The sequence below is a fragment of the Oryza sativa genome, chromosome 10, assembly GCF_034140825.1.
Source record: "Oryza sativa Japonica Group chromosome 10, ASM3414082v1".
Classification (NCBI taxonomy): Eukaryota; Viridiplantae; Streptophyta; class Magnoliopsida; order Poales; family Poaceae; genus Oryza; species Oryza sativa.
The window spans coordinates 9,278,811-9,304,778 of NC_089044.1; the positions used below are offsets into that span (position 1 = coordinate 9,278,811).

Below are 25,968 nucleotides of genomic sequence, written 5' to 3' on the forward strand. Positions count from 1 at the left end.
TAACGATTTAAACTTGTGGCAAATTTATACTTATCTCATAAAAAATCTACATTTTTTCTCTCGCGCCGCCCCTCCCCTTGGGCGACACGGGAGGCGACGCCCCCACCGGAGCGCCACCCCCCCTCCTCCCTATTCCGCCTCGCCGCCGCCCGAGCGGCTGGCGGCAAAGCCGCGCGGTGCAAGGACGGCAGCGGCGGGGCTTCATCTTCGCGCCATGCTCAGGGTAGAGGGGGATTGCCCGGGACGGCGGAAATTGCCCAGATCCGTGCCCCCCGGCCGGATCTGGCGGGGAGGCACTCGGCGGCGGCGGGGCTGAGCGGTCGTGCTGGCGGTGACGGCTGGAGGTGCGACGACGGTGGTCGGAGGTGGGGCGGCGACGGAGGAGCGCCGGCGAGCCTGGATCCGGCCCCTCGGCCGGATCTGGGCTAGGACAAGCGGCGGCACGAGGGCCGCGCGAAGGAGGCGGCGACGGCGTGTGGCCCATGCGGAGGGCTGCGCAGCGGCGGCGTTGGCGTCGACGGCGGAGGTGGCGGGGAGGCAGCTGGCGGCGGGGATGAGCGGTGGCGGCGGTGCTTTCGAGTGGTGATGGTGGCAGCGGCTGGTGATGGCGGAGCCCAAGCTAGGGTGGCTGACCAGAGCTTCAACACGCTTGCCAGGCCGCGCCAGTGCTTTGCAGCGGCGACGGCGCCTTCGCGGCGTCGGTGTCCTCCCTGGCGGTGGCTTGGCTTGTGTGTTGTGCGTCTGGCCTCTCTCTCTCTGCAAGATCCGGTCCCCTCCACCGGACCTGGGGCGAGAGCGCCGTGCTACGGTGGACGTCTCGGTGCACCATTGTGGAGCACTGTGACGAAGGGTGTCATCGGCATGGCGCGGAGGGTGGCTAGAAGACGGCGAAGCGGTCTTCTAGCCCGAGGATGACGCGGGCAACGGGATCGCGGCGGAGTCGACGGATTGCACTGTCAAGGAGGAGCAACGGTTCTCCGACGGGCTCCAACCCAGACTTCGTCCTCCTGCGACGGTGCCTTTGCCGACAAAGATGGCCACGTCAGTCAGGCTAGTGTGGGGGAGAGGGGATCCATTCTTCTCTCTCACCCTCTCCCCATCCAACCCAACTGCGTGGATGGCGTTGGAGCGTGTAGGGGGGTCGAGCTCCTCCTTGACGGTTCGCCGGCGGCGTGGCGCCGGCGCGGTGGCTGCGCGTCGAAGGCTTTTGACGGTGGCGGCGGCGGAGCGTGCAGGAGTTTCTTTTGGGATGAGACGAAATTCGGGAGAAAACCCAGCCTTCGGGCCGGCAATAACGACGTCTGCGGGCGCCGCTCTCTCCTTGGGGTGTTGCTGTAACTCTTGTCTCTCCCATTCTTCAGGTGAAAACCTTGTCCTGGCTCTCGGGACGGGCGACGGCGGCATCCTTGGTGTCGTTTCCTTCTTGGAGGCATCGTCTCGAAGATTTCCTGTTTTGCTTTTGCAGCGTTTGTGGTTGTAGACGCGTGGTGTGTTGGTTTTTTTTTCCTTTCTGGGCTATAGTCTTCCAGGACTATAAGTTGTATTTTTTTCCTGCTTTATCAATACATGAAACTCACTCTGTCTCGTGCGGTTCGTTTCAAAAAAAAAAGAAGGAAGGTTTCATATTGAACTGTGAGTGTCAATTAAAAATAAACAGGAGTACAAGTTAATTATTCTATAGTTGTTGTTTAAAATATAGGTCTCGCATATAAAATTATATAGCCATGACATAAATGCTTTCAAAATACCAAATTTGTGTAAACTTTTCGTATTTATAAAAAAATTAGTCAAAATTGTACTTATTGACTTCAACAACTAAAAAAATGGAAGTCTCTGATGAATACAAAGAGTTAAAGAGACTGCATCTAAATTTGTTTTAAAAGAAGAATTAACAAACTAGTGGTGATTATGTTACTTCCTTTTCAACTCTCCAACAATCAGCGCCTGGTGATCTTTTTCCAGTACCGTGCTTTGAAGATACTATTTCCTCCATCCTAAAATAAAACCATTTTTTTATTAATTATTGTTTGTTTCAAGATAATATAATTTTTAGACATCATTAGATCCGAGTTTGTGAAAGTATATGCCAATATATATTGAAACTAGATAAATTACAAACAATCAATAAGGATTTGATAAAGTGAGTATTTCGGTATTTTCCTTTTATTTTAGTATGGACGGAATGGATTACAATCAACTTATTTAGCAAATCCCATTTTTAATACGTACTAATAAATCAGCAATAGTTTACTCCAATCTCCAATTTTCCAGCATAGCAGCCGCCCATGACTCGCCCATGTCGGCGTTGACCCGTCCACAGTGATGCCGCCCCTCCCGAGCTGGGCGGTGGCCGCTACTTTATTAATTATACCTCAGGAAGAGTCCACACTCCACACACGCTGGTCGACTCCACCACGCAAGAGATGGCCGCCGCCGCCGCCGCAGCAGCAGACCACGATGCCGCGCCGCGCGCGCACGCGCTCATCCTCCCGTACCCGGCGCAGGGCCATGTCATCCCGCTCATGGAGCTCGCGTACTGCCTCATCGACCGTGGCTTCGCCGTCACCTTCGTCAACACCGAGCACAACCACCGCCGCGTCGTGGCCGCCGCCGCTGGCGCAGGCGGCGTGCAAGCACCGGGGAGCCGGGCACGGCGCCTGCGGCTCGTGGCGGTGGCGGACGGGATGGGCGACGGCGACGACCGGGACAACCTAGTCCGCCTCAACGCCGTCATGGAGGAGGCCATCCCGCCTCAGCTGGAGCCGATTCTTGATGGCGCCGGCGGCGAGGGGCAGCTGGGCAAGGTGACGTGCGTGGTGGTCGATGTCGGCATGTCGTGGGCGCTCGATGCCGTGAAGCGGAGGGGCCTCCCGGGCGCCGCGCTCTGGGCAGCGTCGGCGGCGGTGCTCGCCGTGCTACTCGGAGCGCAGAAGCTGATACGCGATGGCGTCATTGATGACGACGGTATGATAATTGATAAGCGGACAGCTCACTTGTCTTATCTATTAATTCAGCTATTAATAATACATTATTATATACATTTCCGAATATAAGTGATTTTGAGTTTTTCCCTGCAACGTTTGACCATTCGTCTTATTTAAAATTTTTTGAAATTATTATTTATTTTATTTATGACTTACTTTATTATCTATAGTATTTTAAGCATAACTTTTCGTTTTTTATATTTGCAAAAAAAATTTGAATAAGACGAGTGGTCAAATGTTGTAAGCAAAAACTCAAAATCCCTTATACTAAGAGACGGAGGGAGTATTATCTTAAAAAAATACATTACCGTTCTCCCGAAATTATTGGATTAACTGTGCGTAGCCGACAGCACATGCCCTTTTTATCCTCTTGTACCGGATCTGAATTAAGGGCGTGAACAAAGGTAGAGTCTAAGGGCAAGTCTAATATTACAGCCCACTACTAGCTCCAATTCATCTATAGCCAATCTAATAGCCAATTCATACAATATTTGCTTACTATACTATTAATATATGATCCTACATATCATACACACAGTGTGTTTTGGAGTCCGTGCTGCATCTGACTACAGATATGTAGCCTGCTGCTCTTCTCTCTTACTCCCTCCATTCCAAATTGATCTACATATAGTTTTATTGAGGTTATTTCTAAATGATCTACATATTTGTATTCATTCATTAAGTCTATTCGTTATTTGTGCATTGGAGTGAATGGACATTGATGCATGCAAGCATGCATACAAGTATTTATAACCACATGCAATATCTTGATTTGCTATTGGCTAGAAAATAGTGGTGATGGTGCATGCATCGAGTTTGTTGCTAAACTAAATATAGTATGAAAGAGTTATTAGCTTTTCTTGGTCTTGGTGTACCTATAAAATATGTAGATCAATTTGAAATGGAGGGAGTATCGTTTATCTCATTAAAATATATTTATAGCTTGCTAATAGCCAGCTATTGTGCCTGCTCTAATATAAGCTTTCCATACTAACTAATGTCTCATCCTCTTACAATAGTATTGTAGAGATAACAAGATTTCTAAACCATTAATATACTAAATATTTTTTATTATACTTCTTTTCTTTTCTCCACCCTCATGCAACAAATTTTTCGTTAATAAATGCTAAGAGTCGACTCTGAGCCATTGTCATGCATAACAACGATGTTTCACATTCACATGCCATAATATAGGGTCCCATGACTCTCATCTGGTGCCCACTTACAAAAACCATAACGGCTTTTTGGACAAAAATAATAATTAATACTATGTAAAACTTATATATACATTATATCTCAAAATTTAAGTGTTAAAGTTCCAAGTTCAAATATTGGCTTTATCTTATTCTTTTTAGCTCAACTGATTAGGGCTTATAGGTAGTAAAATAAAGCATTAGGGTTTTACTTTTAGGCTAAAGTCTACTGGATTTTTTTATATTTTAGATATTTTAAATTTTTATTTTTTTAAATAGGTTCTTAAAGAAACTTATTTTAGAAATGGACCATTTTCGCTGCACCAGTATTATTGGCACCATGATCCAATAAGATAGTACCAATGCTATTAGTGTCTTCCCCTTTGTCCCCTTCCCTCACCCGAAAACTAAGTGGCTGATATGAATGGGCTATGCACCAATGACACTATCACTGAGGACCTATTTGCAAAAACAAATTCTAAAGAAGAACTAAAATGTAAATATCTTTTCTTACAAATAGATCCTTATACCAATGATGACAGTTGCGCCGAGGATCTATTTCTAAATATTTTTATATTACAAATAAGTCATTTTTTTATTTTTTATTTTTTACTTTTTACAAAACTAGCATATTGCCCGTGCATCGCAACGAGGTTTTAATTGATGAAAATGATCATTAACATGCTATTATTATTATGTTCTGTGTACGTCATCTCTTAAATTCTACATATTTTGCTACTTCCTCCATTTCACAATGTAAGTTATTCTAGCATTTCCCATATTCATATTAATGTTAATGAATCTAGATAGATATATATGTCTAGATTCATTAACATCAATATGAATGTGAAAAATGCTAGAATGACTTACATTGTAAAACGGAGGGAGTACTAACATATGGGTCCTATGGCCTTATAATATCATTTTTCCTTCCCACAAAAAGTAGAGATGGTGTTCAAAAAGTAGAGATGGTGTTAGGTGGTCGACATGTGGGCCCTTTGGCCCCACATGTCCTTTGTTCACTCCAAAAGGGTAGGGAGTTGGTGGTGGGGTGGTAGATTCCCTACTCATCACGGCCACTACTTTTTAATAGTATAGAATAGGTCCTATATATGCTACTGTTATTGCCGCCGAGTCCCTTCATATTAGTGACTTAGCTTCAAGGGGGCGGGGGGCGGCGCCAATGTTATTGGTGTCATCATGTTCGACCAAGACGCCAATAACGTTGCTGTCGTGAAAATGGTCTATTTCTAGAATAAGTTTTTTAAGGTATATATTTTGTAAAATAGGTTTTAAAAAGGATAAAAATATCCTTCTACGGTATATCCTTTTTATCCTTGAAACTATTTTTACCTTGAATTTAAAACCCATTATTTCTCAACTCAGTCTTTAAAATATCATAAATAAATGATGATGTGTTAAAACTTAATGTACCGTGATTTTTGTTGACATGACTATCTGTCACGCCCAGAAGTTTCCCCCATGCTTTAAAAATTGGTTAAATAAATTGCCCGAAGAAATTATCTTAATTAACCTAGAGCTAAATCCCTAGTTAATAAATGCAATTAATAATCGGAAATAGTGTGGTGGAATTTTTCTTGAGTTCCCCATGCTCCAATGCATTAACAAGATTTTTAGTGGAATTTTCAGAGCCTTGGAAATAATTTTAACCAATTAAAAATCACCAAAGTGCAATATTTAATCCCAGGAAAATCCTTCTCCTCTTTTTCTTTTCTTTTCCTTCCTTTTTCTCTAGATGGGCCGTCGGCCCATCTCTCTCCCCGCGCTCGGCACCCCTTTCCTGGGCCGGCCCGCTCCTCCTTTCCCCTCCCCGAAGTCCTCCCTCCCTCCCTTTCTCTTTCGGGCGCCGACAGGTGGGGCCCACCTGTCGGTCGTCCCCTACCTCCGGTCGTTGGAGCCGGAGCTCCAACCGCCCGCGCCGCCGCCTTCTCCGCTCCACGTCGCGCCTCCACTCCGCGCCCGCACCTCGCGCCCACGTCGCCGCCCTCTCCCCGCATCTCCCGCGTGCGCGCGCCCGCAAGTGGTGGGGGATTTGAAATCCCCCAACACCCTCTCTCTCTCCTCCACCTCTTCACGTCGCCGGCCAAATAGGGGCCATCCCCAGCCGTTTCCGCCCCTCCCTCGCCCATAAAAACCCTCACTCGAGCTCTCTCTCTCATTTCCCCCACACCAGAGTTGAAGTTCTTCTCAGTTGGAGCCGTCTCAGAGAGGTTGGTTCCGTTGCTGCCGTCAAGGTTTGCCTGTGGAGTGGAGTCGCCCGCTGCTGAAGTCAAGCTTCCCGGTTTAGCTCGCTTTAATCTTTCCCGCTGCATTTGTAATCTTTTATATTTTTGTAAGACGTGGGTCTGTATGTCAACAATTGTCGTTTGTGTACCTTGGCAGGTCCTGGACAGGGATTTAATGCACATTCAGCTTAGAAATTCTGATTCGAGAATTTCTGGGTGTGACAAGTTGGTATCAGAGCCGACCTTGACCGTAGGACAAGCCAACTGGAAACCTAAGAGCCCTCTGAACCCTTTTTTTCTCATATGCATATGCCCTTTTGCACTTGGATTTTGTTTCGGGAAAATTTTGGGGTTTGTTCTTTTGATTTGTGGGAGAAATCTTGGTCGCTTATTTAATTGGATTTCTCGACTAGGGACAGTCTAGGGATTTAGTAAAAGTTTATTCGGAATTTATTCGGCAGTCGGTTGGGAATTGTCGGGTGATATGCATTAGGTCGTGTCTATGTTCAGGTGGGGTAAGTTTATGCATATCAGTATGACTATGCATCTATTTCATGCATTAAGTTATTGTTTAGTCAGTTGCATTAGTCTTTTGTCTCGGTTCGTGAAAAATGTTGTTCTATGCATAAAAATCATCATGCTCGGTTATTTATTTGAGTCTTCTTTTGCTTTGTTTAATTTGGATTTGAGCATGAATTGGTTCCTATCCCTTGTCTACTTTAGATGTCAGTCCTATCCCTCGTTTGCAAGCGCCGCCCCGAGCTTCAGAGTCGCCGCCCTTAGCTTTATCGCCTTCTTAGTCTGTTTGCTTGCTAGTTTTCGTGTTTAGGTTTGTTGCTTGTGGGTTAGTCGGCGGTCGATATCATGTGTCAGTGGTATGACTGCCTCAATTAGGAGTTGCGTGCCTCTTTTTCAGTGTTTTAATCAAGATTAAGATAATTGCACTTAAATTCATAAGAAAGATTAGTTTCTGAGCCCCCTGTTTTTCTTCCTTTTCTCATATTTCTACCTATCCCCTTCAGATGGAGATAAGGAATGGTTCACGCGACTCGAACAACGCCAGTGGCAGCGAAGAGCCGATCAATGGAGCACGTGCCAACAGTGCATCTGACAACAGTCCGTCCCCACCGCCCGAGAACCCAACAATTGCTCAGGTGTTGGACAATCAGACTCAGATGATGACAATGATGATGCAACCGATGCAGCAACAGTACCATCAGGTGTTGCAGCAGGTGCAGCAGCAAGCACAGCAGCAGCAGCAGAACCTGCAGTTTGGTTCTCCACCTCCTCAGTCCAAACTGTTAGAATTTCTTCGTGTCAAGCCGCCCACTTTCTCAAGCACCACCAACCCAATCGAGGCCCACGACTGGCTTCATGCCATTGAGAAGAAGCTGAATCTTTTGCAATGCAACGAGCAAGAGAAGGTTGCTTTTGTTTGGTGGGACAACTACATGGTGACCCGTCCAACTGGCGCAGAAGTTACTTGGACAGAGTTTTGTCATAGTTTCAATAAAGCACAGGTTCCCGAGGGAATTGTGGCACAAAAGAAGAGAGAGTTCCGTTCCCTGCAACAAGGAACCAGAACAGTTATAGAGTATTTGCATGAGTTCAACCGCCTCGCGCGCTACGCCCCTGAGGACGTGCGTACCGATGACGGGAGGCAGGAGAAGTTTCTGTCTGGTCTTGATGATGAATTGACTAACCAGTTGATCTCTAGAGATTATGAGGACTTTGAGAAGCTGGTGGATAAGGCTATCCGTCAGGAGGAGCACTGTAACAAAATAAACCGTAAGAGGAAGGCAGCTCAGTTCAGGACTCCCCAGGGGAAGAGTCAGAAGCCTCGTTTCACGATGGGACATCACGGTGGACCTTCCACCATGATTATCCGGCAGCACCGTCCCTACCACCCTGGTAGCTTCAACAAGAACCACCATAGTGGCAGTCACAACAACAGTGAGCAGCACAGCCTCAACCCTACTCCGAGTTCACTAAAGATTCCAGCCCAATCAGTTCAGCCAGCTCTGCCAGAACAGCCCAAGAGGTTGGGAGAAAAACCCGAACTCTGCTTCAATTGTAACAAACCCGGACACACGGTTGGAAAGTGCCCGAAGCCAAGACGTGCTGGACCCAAGTTCGTTCAGGCCCGTGTTAATCATGCATCTGCAGAGGAGGCGCAGTCAGCACCATAGGTTATATTGGGCACATTCCCCGTCAACTCGACACCGGCAGTAATATTGTTTGATTCTGGTGCAACCCATTCCTTCATTTCCAAGCGTTTTGCTGGTGCACAGTTATGTCTTTCGGACTCACTAATGCACCTGCCTTCTTCATGAATTTGATGAACAAGGTGTTTATGGAATTTCTAGACAAGTTTGTCGTGGTTTTCATCGATGACATACTTATCTACTCCAAGTCCGAGGAAGAACATGAGCAGCATCTTCGGCTGGTACTTGAAAAGTTAAAAGAGCACCAGCTATATGCCAAGTTCAGCAAGTGCGACTTCTGGCTTAAGGAAGTTTAGTTTCTCGGTCACATCGTGAATGCTCAAGGAGTAGCTGTGAATCCAGCAAATATGGAGTCAGTTACCAAATGGACCCCACCAAGGACAGTCACTCAGGTTCGGAGTTTCTTAGGACTTGCGGGCTATTACCGCCGGTTCATTGAGAACTTCTCTAAAATTGCTAAGCCAATGACACAGCTATTGAAGAAGGAAGAAAAGTTTATCTGGTCTGCTGGATGCAATAGGAGTTTTGAAGAACTCAAACGACGGTTGGTGTCTGCACCAGTCTTAATCCTGCCTGATCAGACGAAAGATTTCCAGGTCTATTGTGATGCATCTCGCCAGGGGCTAGGATGTGTGTTGATGCAGGATGGCAAAGTGGTTTCTTATGCTTCACGGTAGTTGCGTCCTCATGAAGGCAACTACCCGACGCATGATCTGGAATTGGCCGCAGTTGTTCATGCTTTAAAGATTTGGCGGCACTATCTCATCGGTAACCGTTGTGAGGTATATACAGATCACAAAAGTCTAAAGTACATCTTCACTCAACCTGATTTGAATCTCAGACAGCGAAGATGGTTGGAGCTGATCAAGGATTATGATATGGGAATACATTATCATCCCGGCAAGGCTAATGTGGTTGCAGATGCCTTGAGCAGGAAGAGCTACTGCAATGTTGCATGGGTAGAGCAACTATGTTGTGAGGTTCAACGCGATTTAGAACATCTGAACCTTGGTATAGTTGAGCACGGATTCGTGGTTGCCCTAGAGGCACAGCCCACACTGGTAGAGCAGGTTCGCATAGCTCAAGCAAGTGTTCCTGAAATAGCAGAGCTCAAAAAGAACATGAGAGTTGGAAAAGCCCGAGGTTTTGTTGAGGATGAACAAGGAACAATCTGGATGGGAGAAAGATTGTGTGTACCCGAAAACAAGGAATTAAAAGACCTGATACTAACCGAGGCTCATCAAACTCAGTATTCCATTCATCCCGGTAGTACTAAGATGTACCAAGACCTCAAAGAGAAGTTTTGGTGGGTCAGCATGAGAAGGGAAATAGCTTAATTCGTAGCACTCTGTGACGTCTGTCAACGAGTAAAGGCAGAACACCAAAGGCCAGCAGGTTTGCTACAGCCACTTCAGATTCCAGAATGGAAGTGGGAAGAAATCGGAATGGATTTCATCACCGGTTTGCCCAGGACGTCATCGGGGCATGATTCTATTTGGGTAGTCGTTGACCGACTCACCAAAGTGGCTCACTTCATTCCAATGCACACTACCTACTCAGGGAAGAAATTAGCAGAACTCTATCTGGCAAGAATTATGTGTTTACATGGTGTACCTAAGAAGATCGTGTCTGATCGAGGAAGTCAATTCACTTCAAAGTTCTGGCAGAAATTACAAGAAGAATTAGGAACCCGGTTGAATTTCAGCACTGCTTACCATCCACAAACAGATGGCCAGACCGAGCGAGTCAATCAAATACTAGAGGATATGTTGAGAGCCTGTGCGTTTGACTTTGGTGGAGCATGGGACAAAAGCTTGTCGTATGCTGAGTTCTCTTACAACAACAGTTACCAAGCTAGTCTGCAGATGGCACCGTTTGAAGCACTGTATGGACGAAGGTGTCGTACTCCGCTCTTCTGGGATCAGACAGGGGAACGCCAGTTGTTTGGTACAGAAGTTTTAAATGAGGCAGAAGAGAAAGTCAGAGCTGTCAGGGAAAGATTGAGAATCGCGCAATCACGGCAGAAAAGCTATGCAGACAACCGCAGAAGGGAGCTCGTTTTCGAAACAGGGGATTATGTGTATCTCTGTGTCACTCCGCTCAGGGGAGTACATCGCTTCCAAACCAAAGGAAAGTTGGCACCACGCTTTGTGGGACCATACAGGATCTTGGAATGTAGAGGTGAAGTTGCTTACCAGCTTGAGCTTCCCTCCAACATGCTTGGCATCCACAACGTGTTCCACGTCTCTCAGTTGAAGAAATGTTTGAGAGTTCCTGAGGAACAGGCAAGTCCGGATCACATCGAAATTCAGGAAGATCTTACGTATGTGGAGAAGCCGACTCGTATCCTCGAAACCAGCGAGAGAAGGACCAGAAACAAAGTAATAAGATTCTGCAAGGTTCAGTGGAGCCACCACTCAGAGGAAGAGGCCACTTGGGAAAGAGAAGATGAGTTGAAGGCTGCCCACCCGCACCTCTTCACCAGCTCTTCCGAATCTCGGGGTCGAGATTCCGTTTAAGGGGGGTAGGTTTGTCACGCCCAGAAGTTTCCCCCTTTTCTTGCTTTAAAAATTGGTTAAATAAATTGCCCGAAGAAATTATCTTAATTAACCTAGAGCTAAATCCCTAGTTAATAAATGCAATTAATAATCGAAAATAGCGTGGTGGAATTTTTCTTGAGTTCCCCATGCTCCAATGCATTAACAAGAGTTTTAGTGGAATTTTCAGAGCCTTGGAAATAATTTTAACCAATTAAAAATCACCAAAGTGCAATATTTAATCCCAGGAAAATCCTTCTCCTCTTTTTCTTTTCTTTTCCTTCCTTTTTCTCTAGATGGGCCGTCGGCCCATCTCTCTCCCCGCGCTCGGCACCCCTTTCCTGGGCCGGCCCGCTCCTCCTTTCCCCTCCCCGAAGTCCTCCCTCCCTCCCTTTCTCTTTCGGGCGCCGACAGGTGGGGCCCACCTGTCGGTCGTCCCCTACCTCCGGTCGTTGGAGCCGGAGCTCCAACCGCCCGCGCCGCCGCTTTCTCCGCTCCACGTCGCGCCTCCACTCCGCGCCCGCACCTCGCGCCCACGTCGCCGCCCTCTCCCCGCATCTCCCGCGTGCGCGCGCCCGCAAGTGGTGGGGGATTTGAAATCCCCCAACACCCTCTCTCTCTCCTCCACCTCTTCACGTCGCCGGCCAAATAAGGGCCATCCCCAGCCGTTTCCGCCCCTCCCTCGCCCATAAAAACCCTCACTCGAGCTCTCTCTCTCATTTCCCCCACACCAGAGTTGAAGTTCTTCTCAGTTGGAGCCGTCTCAGAGAGGTTGGTTTCGTTGCTGCCGTCAAGGTTTGCCTGTGGAGTGGAGTCGCCCGCTGCTGAAGTCAAGCTTCCCGGTTTAGCTCGCTTTAATCTTTCCCGCTGCATTTGTAATCTTTTATATTTTTGTAAGACGTGGGTCTGTATGTCAACAATTGTCGTTTGTGTACCCTGGCTGGTCCTGGACAGGGATTTAATGCACATTCAGCTTAGAAATTCTGGTTCGAGAATTTCTGGGTGTGACACTATCTTCTTCACTACCATGCATGAAACTATCATAATTTTTAAAGGTCATTTTTTACATAGATTTGGATTGTAATTTCACGTTGGATTTGGAATTTGTTAGTTGCATTATATTATATAAAATTTTATATTATCACGATAATAAAAGATATAATTTTTTCAAATGTTATTAATGTAATCACACATAGATATATAGATTTCTCGTGCTAAAAATATCCAACTGAAGAAAATATTAGATCTAGCTAGCTGTAGCATCTATGTTAACAAAACACAAAAGTAGATGTTTCCGCTACCGGAAAAGGCAAACCACTGTTTTATACCGGTGGTAAAACAACAGAGTTTCGAATTCATACCGAAAATAGACTTAATAGAGAGTATAGTAACCTAAATTAGACTTTAAAATTTCTTTCTAAACGAGGCTCCACAATATGAAAAAGGATGTTGGTAGTACTTCATTCAAAAAAAAATGAAAAAGGATGTCGTAGTAAATTAATTAAATTAGTAACATTAATAACTCTTATTTCCTCAGGTGAAATAAAACTAATATCATGTCCTGACACATAAGTAATATATAGGTGCATGCACAGTGACCCCTGCTTTTTATAAAGTACTCCCTCCATTTCAAGTTATAATATGTTCTGATTTTGGTTAAAGTCAAACTGCTTCAAGTTTGACCAAGTTTATAGAAAAAAAAGTAATATTTTCAACCCAAGATAAATTTATTAGAAAATATATTTAATTATTAATTTAATAAAACTAATTTAGTAATGTAAATATAACTATATTTGTCTATAAACTTAGTCAAACTTGAAGCAATTTAAATTTGATCAAAGTCAAAACATCTTATAACCTGAAACAGAGGGAGTAATTGTTTTTCAAGTATTCTTTATCTGTTTGAAATTTCCATGTATGTCCTAGTTATTACTATCAATCTTTTCTGTTATTTTTTATTTCTCATTATTTGTATTAATTGTACATAGCTACATACTAACCAATTGTTGGACTAACAGACTGGTGTAACAAAGACTACTTTTAACACCCCTCCAAAAGCGTAACAATGTTATCCATTATGCAAGCGTTACACTAGAAGTAGCAGAAAATCTAATTTACCCGCACACATTCTGTTACCCCCTTCGGCCATAACTAATTGTTCCATATCGGGAGCTCACGCGGTCCGCATTATTTTTGTATGTGACCATGTCAATTTAAATTATAGTAATTCTAACCTTATGGTTTCCTTGATCTGCACTTATTTGGTCTGGATCAGAGTGTTACAAGAACAACAATGAAATAATAAATTGATTATCTTGTTTATAGAAACTCAATTACTTAAAACTTTTAATTTTTATATAACAATAAATAGATCGGATTGAGCGTCAAAACAAAGCAACTTTTGTGTTCAGATTTGAGTAATTTCATGAAAATTTATAGCTCAGATTTTTTCAGATAATGCCTGAAACTGATATGATTTTGTTCATTATGTCGCAGGTGCACCACTCAAATTAGAGAACAACTCATTCCGTCTCTCCGAGTTCACGCCACCCATGGACGCGACCTTCCTTGCATGGAACTTCATGGGCAACCGTGATGCAGAACGTATGGTGTTCCATTACCTTACCTCCTCCGCACGGGCTGCTGCGGCCAAAGCAGACATTCTCCTCTGCAACTCATTCGTGGAGTTGGAGCCAGCCATCTTTACTCTAAAATCCCCAGCCACCATCCTCCCTATTGGACCACTTCGTACCGGGCAGCGTTTTGCTCATCAGGTAGAAGTGGTTGGGCACTTTTGGCAAACCAATGATGACACATGCCTCTCTTTCCTTGATGAACAACCCTATGGTTCTGTTGTATATGTGGCATTTGGCAGTCTTACTATCATGAGCCCAGGACAACTAAAGGAACTTGCACTAGGGCTAGAGGCTTCTGGTCATCCATTTCTATGGGTAGTTAGGCCTGGACTTGCTGGTAACCTCCCTACCTCATTCTTGGACGCCACCATGGGACAAGGAAAGGGTATAGTGGTGGAGTGGGCTCCACAGGAACAGGTGCTAGCGCACCCTGCAGTTGGGTGCTTTGTAACGCATTGCGGGTGGAACTCAACGGTAGAGAGCATTCGTAATGGAGTGCCCATGCTATGTTGGCCATATTTCACCGATCAGTTCACAAATCAAATATACATTTGTGATATTTGGCGGATTGGGCTAAAGATGGTGCAAACCTGTGGTGAGGGGATCGTGACCAAGGAGATAATGGTAGAGAGGTTGAAAGAGCTACTACTAGATGAGGGTATCAAGGAAAGGGTGCAAAGGTTGAAGGAGTTTGCAGAAACAAACATGAGCGAAGAGGGTGAGTCCACCAGTAATTTGAACGCAGTTGTCGAGCTTATGACAAGGCCAATGTCATAGAATATGGTTTAACGCAGGTTTTACGTTACTATTGATCCAATGAATAATGATATTTCATACTTCATTTTTATGGACCTGAAGTTTGCTTTGCAACCTATGATTGTTAAAACCATCTAATGTACGTGCTATATGCTCTAAAAGTAATATGTGTAAATGTGTATGGTACAAATGCATATATACTCCCTTTTTTTATGTAGTTACCAACGTCATATATATTAAATTTTGGAAGTAGTATTTATTTCAGCATTGGATATATTGTGCATGTTCGAAACAAAATTACACAAATGTGTTTGACTGAATATCATCTATATTTGTGTGACAGAATCTCAAAATATTTGGTTCATGCACAATTTCTTGGAGTTCCATAGCAAGAAGACTCGATTTTGTATGAAAATTTGAATTATTTTGTGGGCATTACAAATACAAACGGATTTTTTTGTGAAATTATTCCTACATGCATGCATGAAGTCGACTGGATAACAAGTAAATTAGGAACTAGTGACACTACTGGAGAAACCCTTTGGTGCCGGTTTCCCAGCCAGAACCAATTGAGTGGCACCAATATCCAATTACATGGATACCAATTTTAGAACCGACACCTCATAGGTTTATTTTTACAGGCGGGCTTATTAATTAAGAGGCCTGCCTATATGGCCGACCAACCACCTCTCCTCCCTCTCAGTATTTTGAAAAGCTAAGTCTTCTCTTACTCCTCATCCTTATCTCCTCAACTCCTCTCTCTCTTTTTCTCTTTGACTCACAAACTCCTCACCTCTCCTCTCTCTCTCTCACACACTCACAAACTCCTCACCTCTCCTCTCTCTCTCTCAAAGCAACAATGGTGGGGTTAGGTGGTGTGGCACACATCAACAGCGGCACGCTTCGTTTACGTCACAAACACATAAAATTTCGTCACGTTTCGTAATCTGTGACGCTCGCATGACGAAAATTCATTCGTCACCTATCACGCGTTTCTAATGGTGTTCTATAATGAAACCTTATTTTTTGGTCATTAATCTGCTGACGATCTTTCTGTCGTCATAAGTTTGTGACACTCATATTCGTCATTATCTAGCTTAAAAAACGTCACAAATCACTAAGCCTGGATGACTATGCAGCTGCCACATAGGACAACAAACGTCATAAAATTGTAGTACAATGCCACGTGGAGCTGATATGGCATGTTAATTGTGACAACCTGAATCGTCATAAAATTTCTTATGGGCTGTTAAGGTCCACGTATGGAGCAATCTGTTTATGGGCTAAGCATATAAGCTCATTTCAGCCCATTACAAAAGCCCATTTCAAAAGCCCATATAAGCTCAAGGTATAACAACCCATATATCATAATATATAAAAGCCCAATTATCATTCAATATAGCACAAGTCAATTTATCATCCCAAACACATACAGGAAAAGCCCGGTCACATACAATCGAAGCCCATTCACATATAATCTCACATCAGTACAGACCATAGCAAAATAACAAGTTTAGTACATCTTCACCAAATCAAGCTACAATTGCAAACTATGTTCAATTCCACCATATCCTAGATATCAAAATAAGGTCCTAGCCTCCTAGGTTAACTTAACAAATGCAGCCACAACAGCAAACTAGATTAACTAAATCCACACTAGGTCCACCCACAAATAACTCAGCAAAAAAATCAATGTCCAACTCAGCCAACCATACTCAGCAACAACCTCAATATAGTCCTCCTAGGCATCTATGAGACAACAAAATTTAGGAATTAAGCCGTCCAACTCAGCCAACCATACTCAGCAACAACCTCAATATAGTCCTCCTAGGCATCTGTGAGACAACAAAATTTAGGAATTAAGCCCCAGTTTGCAGAACATAAATTTAAATTTAAATCGACACCTGTTAATTGTGCATCACACAACTTTCCTGTGTCAACAGCCCTCTTATCCCCTGAGTCGGTTAAACAAGCTTTGCCAAATCGTAAGACATGAAATCTCTTCCAAAACATAAGCATAAGTCCAAAGCAGTCCTTTCATACTGTAATCAAATCTGAATTCAGAAAACAATACTAGTCTATAGACTATACTACAAAGCATCAGTCCGTGAAAAAACAATCATTTGAGATGACAAAGCCATAGAAGTCAATTTCTGCCAAGCAGATAAAAATGACATGAAAGTGTATGCCAACTTCCCAAATAAACTCAAGGCTCATGAGTGCAATATATGTCACAAAAGAAAGAGAGCTAAGAGGAACATAATCTGCAATAAAGTTAACAAATGTCATTTTCAAGCTTCATATCAATTGTTTTTTTCTTAATTATTTGATTTTATTGCTTTGTTAGCACCTGAGAGGCAGAATTTCATGTAAGTTTACCATCTTCTCCTGAAATCGGTCTCCGATAATCAGTTACGGGTTAGCTAAAGGTCACTAAACTTGTTGATAGTTTCGTTTTCAGAAGGAACAGAAGGGAGAAAGCTCACCTGGGTGCAAAGAATATCGATAGCCATTGGTGTTGCCAAGGGAATTCAGTTCTTGCATGGAGGGATCATACCTGGCCTATTTGCGAATAATCTGAAGATCACCAACATTCTTGTAGACCAAAATCATGATGCTTCCATTTAGCTGTATGTGCATAACGTCATTGTCAAGTTATTTGGCACACTTCAAGAAGTGGAAAGAACAAAAGATGTGCGGAAAAATCCTTTAGCTATTAGGTACCTCTACAACTGCAAGTTAGTATAAAGATTATCTCTAACTAGTCGCCAACCTGTGCGTTGCACGAGCTTATTATTACCTAATGTAAAATTTCAATTGTATGCTAAAAGCACTGTGTTATAGTAGCCTAGATTAAAATAGATTGTACATCAATTGGAACTTGCCAATATGAATTTTTAATTTTAGAATAAATGATAAAATACTCATTAAGTGTTCAAGATGGGGACAACTACAGTTTAATAATTGTTAATTCCAAAAGATCTAAATTAGTAAATTCTGGAAATGTAAAGAAAGCATGTTATTCTCTATTGCATGTTTTATTCAACAATTTTTGTTTATGATAAAATAAACAACCTCACCGGCCATATTCTTTTGTTTATCGACATAATCATGTACAGATCTTTGGGACAAATGCATTTGGATGAAGTAACAAGCGGCAGGTTTATTAGCCATATATAGATGTTTACTTATCAGGGGAAAAAGTTGCCATAAGGATTAATTTAATGACATGAGAATTCATAATATAAATGGCAGACTACATACAGTGTGCATACATCTACAAACAGGACATATGGAAAATTAATCATTTGTTGCTAGAAATAGAGCGAATGTTCTTAATAGGTGCAAGCAAACTTTTAGATTTGAGGAACAGATTGTTCCTAACAATCGAATATGAAACAATATTGGTTAGGACCCTGTGGTGGCCTATGCTTTTCATTTGAGTAATCCAAGCATCATAAGGATGACCTATACGTAGAAATATTTGGACTACCAGTTTGCGAGTACCTGAAGCACTGCAGCAAGACCTTCATCTCGAAGAGAATAACATAGCACATTGTACAGAACACGTCAAATTAAGTTTGATAGCACACATCTGCTCTCTTGTATATTACACGGATCAGATCGGTAGTTTAGATGGGTTTGAATTCCAGATAAACTGCATAAAGTGAGTTGCCGCTCTAAACAAAACAGACGGTGTATATGAACAGTTGAAAAATAATTTTAGATACAGTGGGAACAGATTGAATAAGGATTTAGTTCACCCTAAATTTTCTTAATAGCATGTACATTCCAAGAAACTTCTACTTCTTTTAATTCCATAACAGCTTGTACATTTAAACTAATTTGATCATGTTCACTTATAAAATCATATCAGCAGATTTTTATGAAATGACCATCAGACTATACCTCTTGAAAACAGAAAAATAAAAATGATTCTCTTCAAAACCATGCACATCTATCTAATATAAAAAGTACCAGTTCATCAAACACCTATTTTATATTACCTATTCATCCAACGGCTTATGTGAGAAGTTGGATCAACCTCTGCAATTTGAGATCCCCACGTCGAGGAGCAGCGGTTAAAAGAAAATAGCGATCCAAAAAAAGGAAAAAAGAAAAAGAGCAATCGCTCCGTCTCCACAGGACCACAGGCCACAGCCATCGAGCGCTCGCCCTACCCTGCCGCCGCAACCGCCACCTCTCGTAGGCGCCAGAGTCGCCGTCGGCCGTCTCCATGCAAGCCCGTCGTCTCCACGCGCTTCTCCGGGCGACAGGGCGGAGAATCGGGGTCGCCGTCTCCACGTGCGTCTCCAAGGTCGGGCGAGGGGACGGAGAGCCGGGTTCACCGTCGGCCGTCGCTGTCTCCATGCGCATCTCCAATCCGTCAGCGCCCCTTCACACCCAGCCCGTCGCCGCCCTCAACTACGTGCGGCGCCACCGGCCCTCCAACCGCACTCCAAACCGCTGCCAGACGCCAGCCCTCAACTCCACCTGCAACCGCTGCCATCGGAGATCAACCTCCCTAAATCGTGGCCATCGAACTGCTCCTCTCTTCAAATTGAAGGTACAATCGGATTTCTTCTGTCAACATTTCCATTTGCCCTCTCCTTCCACCGTCGCATCTTGCCGGAGAGAGTCACTGGTCGATGTTCCTTCCCCTGCTCTCTCTCTCTATATATATCTCTCTCCCCCCTCAGCCCACGCATCCAGATCTCGCCTCCCTCTACCCCTCCTCTTTATTAGCCGCTGCACCCCATCGAGCCCGCCCAACGCAGCCCGCACGAGCATCTCCTCACGCCACCGCTCTTTGCGTGTCCACCACTTCCATCCTTGCGAGACCAAGTTATGATGTCTTCTAAGTTTTCCCGTATATATATGTTACTGTTGACACCAGGTTTGGTACTGTTTTCATCTTCCTTCAAAGTTTCTGGGACAAGCAGCGTCAGTTTGTGAAATAGATGGTGTCTGATGAGTGGAAAAATAGTGAGTGGAGGGAAGAAGAGGACCATGCGTTCACATATGATTGTTTGACAAACAGAAGGTGGTGGAGGGACATGGAATTGGTGTTGACAGCTGTCAAACCAATCTATATTGTACTTCGCTTTGCTGATCAACAAAGAAATGCAACGATTTCTGGATTTCTTCCAAAGATGATTTCAGTCTTAGGTGACATACGTGCTAATTTATGTCAAAAGCAAAATCTTCGTGATAGGGTACTACAAGTAGTCAACAAGAGGCTTCGTTATCTTCTCAACGAAACTCTTATTACTGCAGGTAATAGTTGTAAGTGAAAATTGTTCTATTCATGTTGATTTCCATGCTTAACATATTGCATCTGTTTGCTTTCCTAGCTGCTGCACTTGATCCGAGAGTGCTATATACGTCGAACATGGGAAGGCAACGCAATTCAAGATTTGCTGTAACACTAGCCCTCAAGAAGATTGCAAGATCGTCGTTGGAGGCCTCTAATGCAATTGAACAATTTAACTTCATCGCAAAGAGAGGGTTGTTTGGAGGAGATGAGGCTCGGCGGTCAGCACTTAATGGTCGAATGAGTGCAGGTTTTACCTTGACTCTGGATTTTCAATTATCATTGTACTTCTTTTATTGCTCCTCTGTTTCATACCTATTCCGTTGTATATTGTAGCTGAGTGGTGGGATTCATATGGAGGAGAGCACAAAGAACTACAAAATCTTGCACGCCGCCTTGTTTCACAATGCCTGTCCTCCAGTGGCTGTGAGCGGAACTGGAGCACGTTTGCTTTGGTGCATACCAAAGTGAGAAATCGGCTGGGATACGAGAAGATCCATAAGCTGGTCTACGTGCACTACAACTTGAAGTTGCGCATTCAGCATTTCCAAAATGACATGCAACTTCTTGATGGTATGCATTCTGCCCAGGAAAGAGAAGGAGATCTGTTTAGCATCATGATCGATATTGCTATGTATGATGAAGGTAACCCAATCATGGATTGGTTGTGCAACTCTAGGAGTGAATCTGTGCCCATTCTTGATGAATTTGATGACAATGAACCTGAATTGTCGAGCCCAAGTAGATTTCTCATAGAGGAGTAATGAAGAAGTAGCTCAATTTAAGAGGAAGCTTCATTTTGATACAAGTGATGCTAATAAGAAAGGAAAAGCACGTTTGGAAGATGTTGAAGAAGATAGCGCAGAAGATTATGTGTCAGATTCTCCACGAGGTAGCCCGACTTATGCTGAATCGGGGGATAGTAGTTCAAGTGATGGTGAAGCTAATGGTAAGTTTGCAGTTTCAACCGCTTTCATTTTAAGTGCTTCAACATCCTGAACTTTCTTTCCATCTTTTATCATCTCACAGATGATGTCGATGCTGTTGTTGATGTTGGTAGTGAGGAGGATCATGGTGAACCTACTGCTAGGGGAGCACCTGTTGGTAATACATGTGTGCTTGATAAATAATGAATCAATTGTGTATGTAACATTTAAATTTAAATGGGTACCAATAAGACTTGCATCTTATTTTGCAGGTGAGCAACCAGCCCCACTCCACCCAAAATCAACAAGGAAAAGGAAAGTTTCTGTCAAGGTTCTTTTAGACAAAACTTCTAAAAAAAAAAGGTATAGCTAAACCTGACCTCATCTGTATTATATAACCATTTAAATCCAATATAGTGACTGAATTTGAGCATATGTCAACATTTGTAGTGATCTAAGCCTCCAAGGACTATGGATAGATGTACTGGACCAGAATTTGAGCATATGCCCTTCCTCTATTTTGCCCATTGGTTCTTATGCTTGTATGTATGGTTGTATGCTGCAGTATGGGCTAATTTAGAGATGTTTTGGGGCTGTGACCCTCTTTTGGCATATGTACTGCCTGTAATATTTCAGACTCCAGACTTGTGTATTTTGGTAGAAACTGGTGATATTTGGGACTATAGACTCATTTGAATGTTATGTCAGGATGGGCCAATTTAGAGATGTTATGGGCTATGTGACCCTCTCTTGGCATATATGACCCTCTTTTGACACAATCTGTCATGTTCAACTCAATCTAATGGACTATGCATGCGTGACATTGTGTTCTTGTACTGCCTATATGATATTTTGCACTTGTACTGGTTATTTACATACTATATATGTTATTTTCTATACCAAATGATCTAGATACAATCTACTTGATTTCATGCACAAATTCAGCCAAATTTTAATAAATTTTGTCCGAACTTTTTTTCGTATCGCTGATAAAATTCCGATATTTCCGATAATCCCGTTTATCGGTACCCTCCGATAGATTTTACATATTGATAAGTGAAACCCTGACTGTTGTATCAATTGACTTGTTAAGGAAGCTTGGAAAACTAAGCTCTGTAGTTATGCCCAAATGACTTGTTAAGGAAGCTTGGAAAACTAAGCTCTGTAGTTATGCCCAAATGCTTGTAGTGCCTAATCAGCTTAGATGGTCGTGTACTGTACTTGAACTTCTATAGGCTGTGAGGGAGTACATCTATAGGCAGGCAGTCAGTCAGAGTGATAGTAAAGAATCAGGTAGAATATTTTTTTTCTTACATAGGCTGTGAGGGAGTACATCTATAGGCAGGCAGTCAGTCAGAGTGATAGTAAAGAATCAGGTAGAATATTTTTTTTCTTACAGTTCACCATCCTAAACTTTAAAGGGCATGTGCAGTGAAATAAGTTTACTAGCTTTCTGTTCCCCGGCTTAGCCCTTACATAGTTACATTGTTGATTAAGCTAAAATTTTTGGCAGTAGGCTCAAGCTCAGAGCTCCAAACAGTCCAGGTTTTTCTCATTGCCATCCCCGATCATAAATATGCATGTCACCCTTTTGCAGTTCCTCATCTTTCTCTCAACGAATCAGTTGCAAATCATGTATTGACCTTTGATAAGTTTGCAGATTCGTAACGCCATTCTCTCATGATCCATCTGAATCTTTCTTGCAGAGTCCTCTAATTCTTTAGGCATGCTGCCTTTTCTTTTTGTTTGGTATTGTACTATGCAGATATAAATCTATATTGTCAGCTCTCCACATGTTTCTGGATCACTAACAAGAACCCAGGAAGGTAAGTAGAATATGAAAGTGGTCCAAGTAATTATGATAGCAATCAAGTCAGATGCTGATTAAATCAATTGTTCGGCAGGAATTATCAAGTCACCTTGGTGCTTTGCATTGTCAAATGGCAGATGTCCAATAGCATCTCAGGTAAATAGCTCCGCTTCTTATATTAATAACTTGAGCTGTATATCGAATTATCTACTCTCATTGGATAAATAATGCAGCAAATATGCATATATGTCTACATTTTTCTATTCGGTGCTGTATTCAGTAGTGGTTTGGTGGCATATGATCTTAAAAGGCCCCCTTCTTCACACACACACACACACACACACACGAATTGAGCAACACATACGCCAACGTTACATGCATGTCCTTCAGTTATTGGATCAACCACAGGAAGGTTAAGAATATTGACCATATAAGAGGAATTTCACTTAAGTTCTAATAGAATATCTGAATCACATCGTAATTCATAAGGAATCTCGATTAAGTTCTAATTAACTTTGGTACATCATGTTGCCTGACTCACTACATAATATTTGGAGTGCTAATGCCAATTCATATAGTGCTCTGCTATCACTATTTCAGTAGTGCATATACTGTTAATCAAAATAATTTCATTTTGTAACTTGTATATATATATATATATCTACATGAGGACTTTGCAAAGCAACATCTCAGGGGCCTACAATGAGTTGTTGCTCGGTAAGAAGTTTTAGTATCAAAATTCATAATATGCGCGCTACAGGTCCAAAGTACTGTCCTTGCTAGATTCAGTTCCAAAATGAGACAGTTCTCACCAGGATAACAGGTGACAGAAAACTTTGTCGTGGTTCCATAGCAGTTGCGTGTGGAGGGGCAGCAGCTTATGAAGCCACGTCTTGTTTCATCAGAGGTAATATTGAGCTAAAGATGATAAATTTAGAAACTTCAGAAGATGGCATGAACTGAACTTACTGACAAATGCTTAATTCAGAAAACTGACAAGATCTCACGAACTAACACGAGAAAATATGGTCTTTATGCACTGACTTCGGGTGTTCAGCGAGCAGGGCGTTGCAGTCTTGCTGAGCTACCAGGTCTACTTCAGTATGAGGAAGCAGTCAACCAACAACGTCGGCAGCAAGCACATGCTGGAAATGAGACTGTTAATCTTATTAAATCAAAAAAAATAGTTCATGTTATGCCATTTATTTAGTGTAATTATAGTTGTATATGTCCTTTTGTATGCTTATGCTGCCATCGGCCAATCTATGCCGTTAGGATATACATGTAAGAACTCAGAAGCGCGGTGTAGATCAATTGAAAATCGGTTGATTTTTTTCTCACAAAACAAGCATATTATAGATAAATGGTCTCTAATTTTCTTTTCAGCCTGCCTAAATTGTAATATTTGTAAAATAATGAAAGGATACTTGAAAGTTGATGTTTGACGTCGGTTCCATTGTAAAGGAATTTGAGTTCAAGTTTAGAAAGAATTTTGTTCAAATTGGAGACTCCAACGTGTTTGATCAATTGAAAGCAATCGTGACGAATTATCCAACTTATTTTTAGAGCTATATGAAATAATCACATATTTATGAGTACGTATTTTTCTTTTTAGAGCTATATGGAGTAATCACATATTTATGAGTAAGTATATGTTTATTAGTATCAAGACTCAGCAGTCTCCTTCTAATTTGATTCCATTCAATAGGTATCGACGTGATGACGTGCCTTGCACGTGCACGCTCACTAGTAAAGAAAAATGGGGAAGAGGAAGGCAGCCCAAAGGCTCGACTGCTGCAAAAAAAAAAAGTCAGAAGATATAGGGATCCAGAAGTTAGTAAGCAAAGAAAGAAATAAGGACCCAGTATTAGCAACAAAGAAAGAAAACCTGAGCGCAACAATCGCTACCCGCCAGGCATTTGCTGAGCCGCATCCAAGCAATCAACGTGGCCGAGCTGCGTTGCCGTCATCACAGGGACTCCGGAGGCAACCACCTCCACCACCTTGACGGCAGCGAGGCGGAGTCCTTGATATGTCGGCGTTGGGATCTGCCGACGGAGGAGCAGCCCGATGCAAGGCGATGCAGAGGCGAGGGGGTGGTGCCAGGCCAACGCAAGGCGTGGGAGAGGCAGGGGATCGGCGCCGACTGCTGTGGAGAGACGAGCAGGGCACGACGCCATCCCTGTTGCAAATCCCACCGGCAACGCGTAGGAGATCGGCTTGGCAGGTGAGGACAACGGCCCCGGCGACTCCGGACGATGGTGATCTGGCGGCGCAGAGGCGGGCGCGCAGGCGAAGAACGGGGGCGGCCCGGACAAGAGTGAGCGGAGGGCAGCGAGTGTCGCTGTCCTGACAAAGATGCGGCGGCTGTTGAGGGGGAGCGAGAGCGATGGAGAGAGGGGAAAAGAGGGGGGCTGTGGCGGCGTGGATCGGTGGATTGAGGGGAAGAGAGGGGGACGTCGAGGTTGGGGAACAGGGAGGAGAGGCCACCGCCGGTGGTGGACGACGCGGTGGCAGTGGATGAGCCAATGGAGGAGTCACGGTGGGACATTGCAACGGTGGAGGTAGTCGCCGTCGATGGTGGTGGGTGAGGAGATCGGTGGTAGAGTGGATGGCGGTGGCGAGGAAGGGGGCGATGGCGGCTGGGTTTTGGTGGATTTGGTTTGGGATTGGCTAGGGTATGGGGAACCAGGGATATGAAGCAATCACAACGCGGTTTTACCAAAATAACCCTAGTGCGTCATAGTAGTTATTGAATTGTTTGGATAAAACGGTCAATTCACCTTGAAAATGTTTGGCTTGACCGCGAAGTGGCTTGAGTCTGAAAATTTTTGGCACCTGCCCAAAAAAATTTGGCGCCCTATCTTTCTATAAAAAAAATAGTTTCAAAATATTAAAACTTCGAATCAACTTTTATCATACTAAATGAACTCATGTGAAAAAGTTGTCAAAAACAAAATTGTAGAACTCATTGAGATCTACCAATTTTCTTTTGGTCATTTCTCCATCCGAGTTTAATTGAACTATATAAAATTTGAATTTTAAAATAGAAGAAATTCAAATAATTTTTCGGATAGTAAATGATTTCAAATAGGACAGTTGTCAACAACAAAGTTGTATAACTTATCAAGATCTACAACTTTTGTTTTGGTCATTTTTTTATATGACTTTGTTTGAACAGTTTAAATTTAAATTTCAAATTATGACAATTTCAAGCAACATTTACAAGTACTAAGTGATTTTAACTGAAAAAGTCATCAATAACAAAGTGGTATAACTCATCAAGAACTATAACTTCTATTTGGGTCATTTCTTTATCCGAGAAAGTGATTTGTAACATT

General features: G+C 43.1%; 2 protein-coding genes and 1 pseudogene across 12 annotated transcripts; 2 read left to right on the plus strand and 1 right to left on the minus strand.

The window, feature by feature from the left end:
* Positions 1-2,387: 2,387 nt before the first annotated feature.
* Positions 2,388-14,844, plus strand: LOC4348311 (UDP-glycosyltransferase 83A1). Its single transcript, XM_015757401.3, has 2 exons — positions 2,388-2,964; positions 13,682-14,844. Exons 1-2 carry the CDS (start codon positions 2,424-2,426, stop codon positions 14,596-14,598), a joined length of 1,458 nt encoding a protein of 485 aa, XP_015612887.1. The 5' UTR covers positions 2,388-2,423; the 3' UTR covers positions 14,599-14,844.
* Positions 14,845-18,814: 3,970 nt separating this feature from the next.
* Positions 18,815-21,638, plus strand: LOC9271085 (uncharacterized; annotated as a pseudogene).
* Positions 21,639-23,241: 1,603 nt separating this feature from the next.
* LOC4348312 (uncharacterized) lies at positions 23,242-25,298 on the minus strand. Of its 11 annotated transcripts, none has more exons than XM_066304755.1 (4): positions 24,516-25,298; positions 24,356-24,421; positions 23,643-23,772; positions 23,242-23,545 (listed from the first exon to the last, which is right to left on the minus strand). In XM_066304755.1, exon 1 carries the CDS (start codon positions 25,176-25,178, stop codon positions 24,597-24,599), a length of 582 nt encoding a protein of 193 aa, XP_066160852.1. In that variant the 5' UTR covers positions 25,179-25,298; the 3' UTR covers positions 23,242-23,545; positions 23,643-23,772; positions 24,356-24,421; positions 24,516-24,596. The 11 variants fall into 11 exon arrangements, with proteins under 11 accessions (XP_066160852.1, XP_066160853.1, XP_066160855.1 ...); XM_066304759.1 differs by having other exon boundaries at positions 23,387-23,545; positions 24,536-25,298; XM_066304757.1 differs by having other exon boundaries at positions 23,387-23,545; positions 24,356-24,418.
* Positions 25,299-25,968: the final 670 nt, after the last annotated feature.

Coding starts and splice junctions, on each gene's coding strand:
- LOC4348311 (XM_015757401.3), top strand. CDS start 2,424: ATGGCCGCCGCCGCCGCCGCAGCAGCAGACCACGATGCCGCGCCGCGC. Junction 2,965..13,681: donor TGGCGTCATTGATGACGACG/GTATGATAATTG, acceptor ATTATGTCGCAG/GTGCACCACTCAAATTAGAG.
- LOC4348312 (XM_066304756.1), bottom strand. CDS start 25,178: ATGTCCCACCGTGACTCCTCCATTGGCTCATCCACTGCCACCGCGTCG.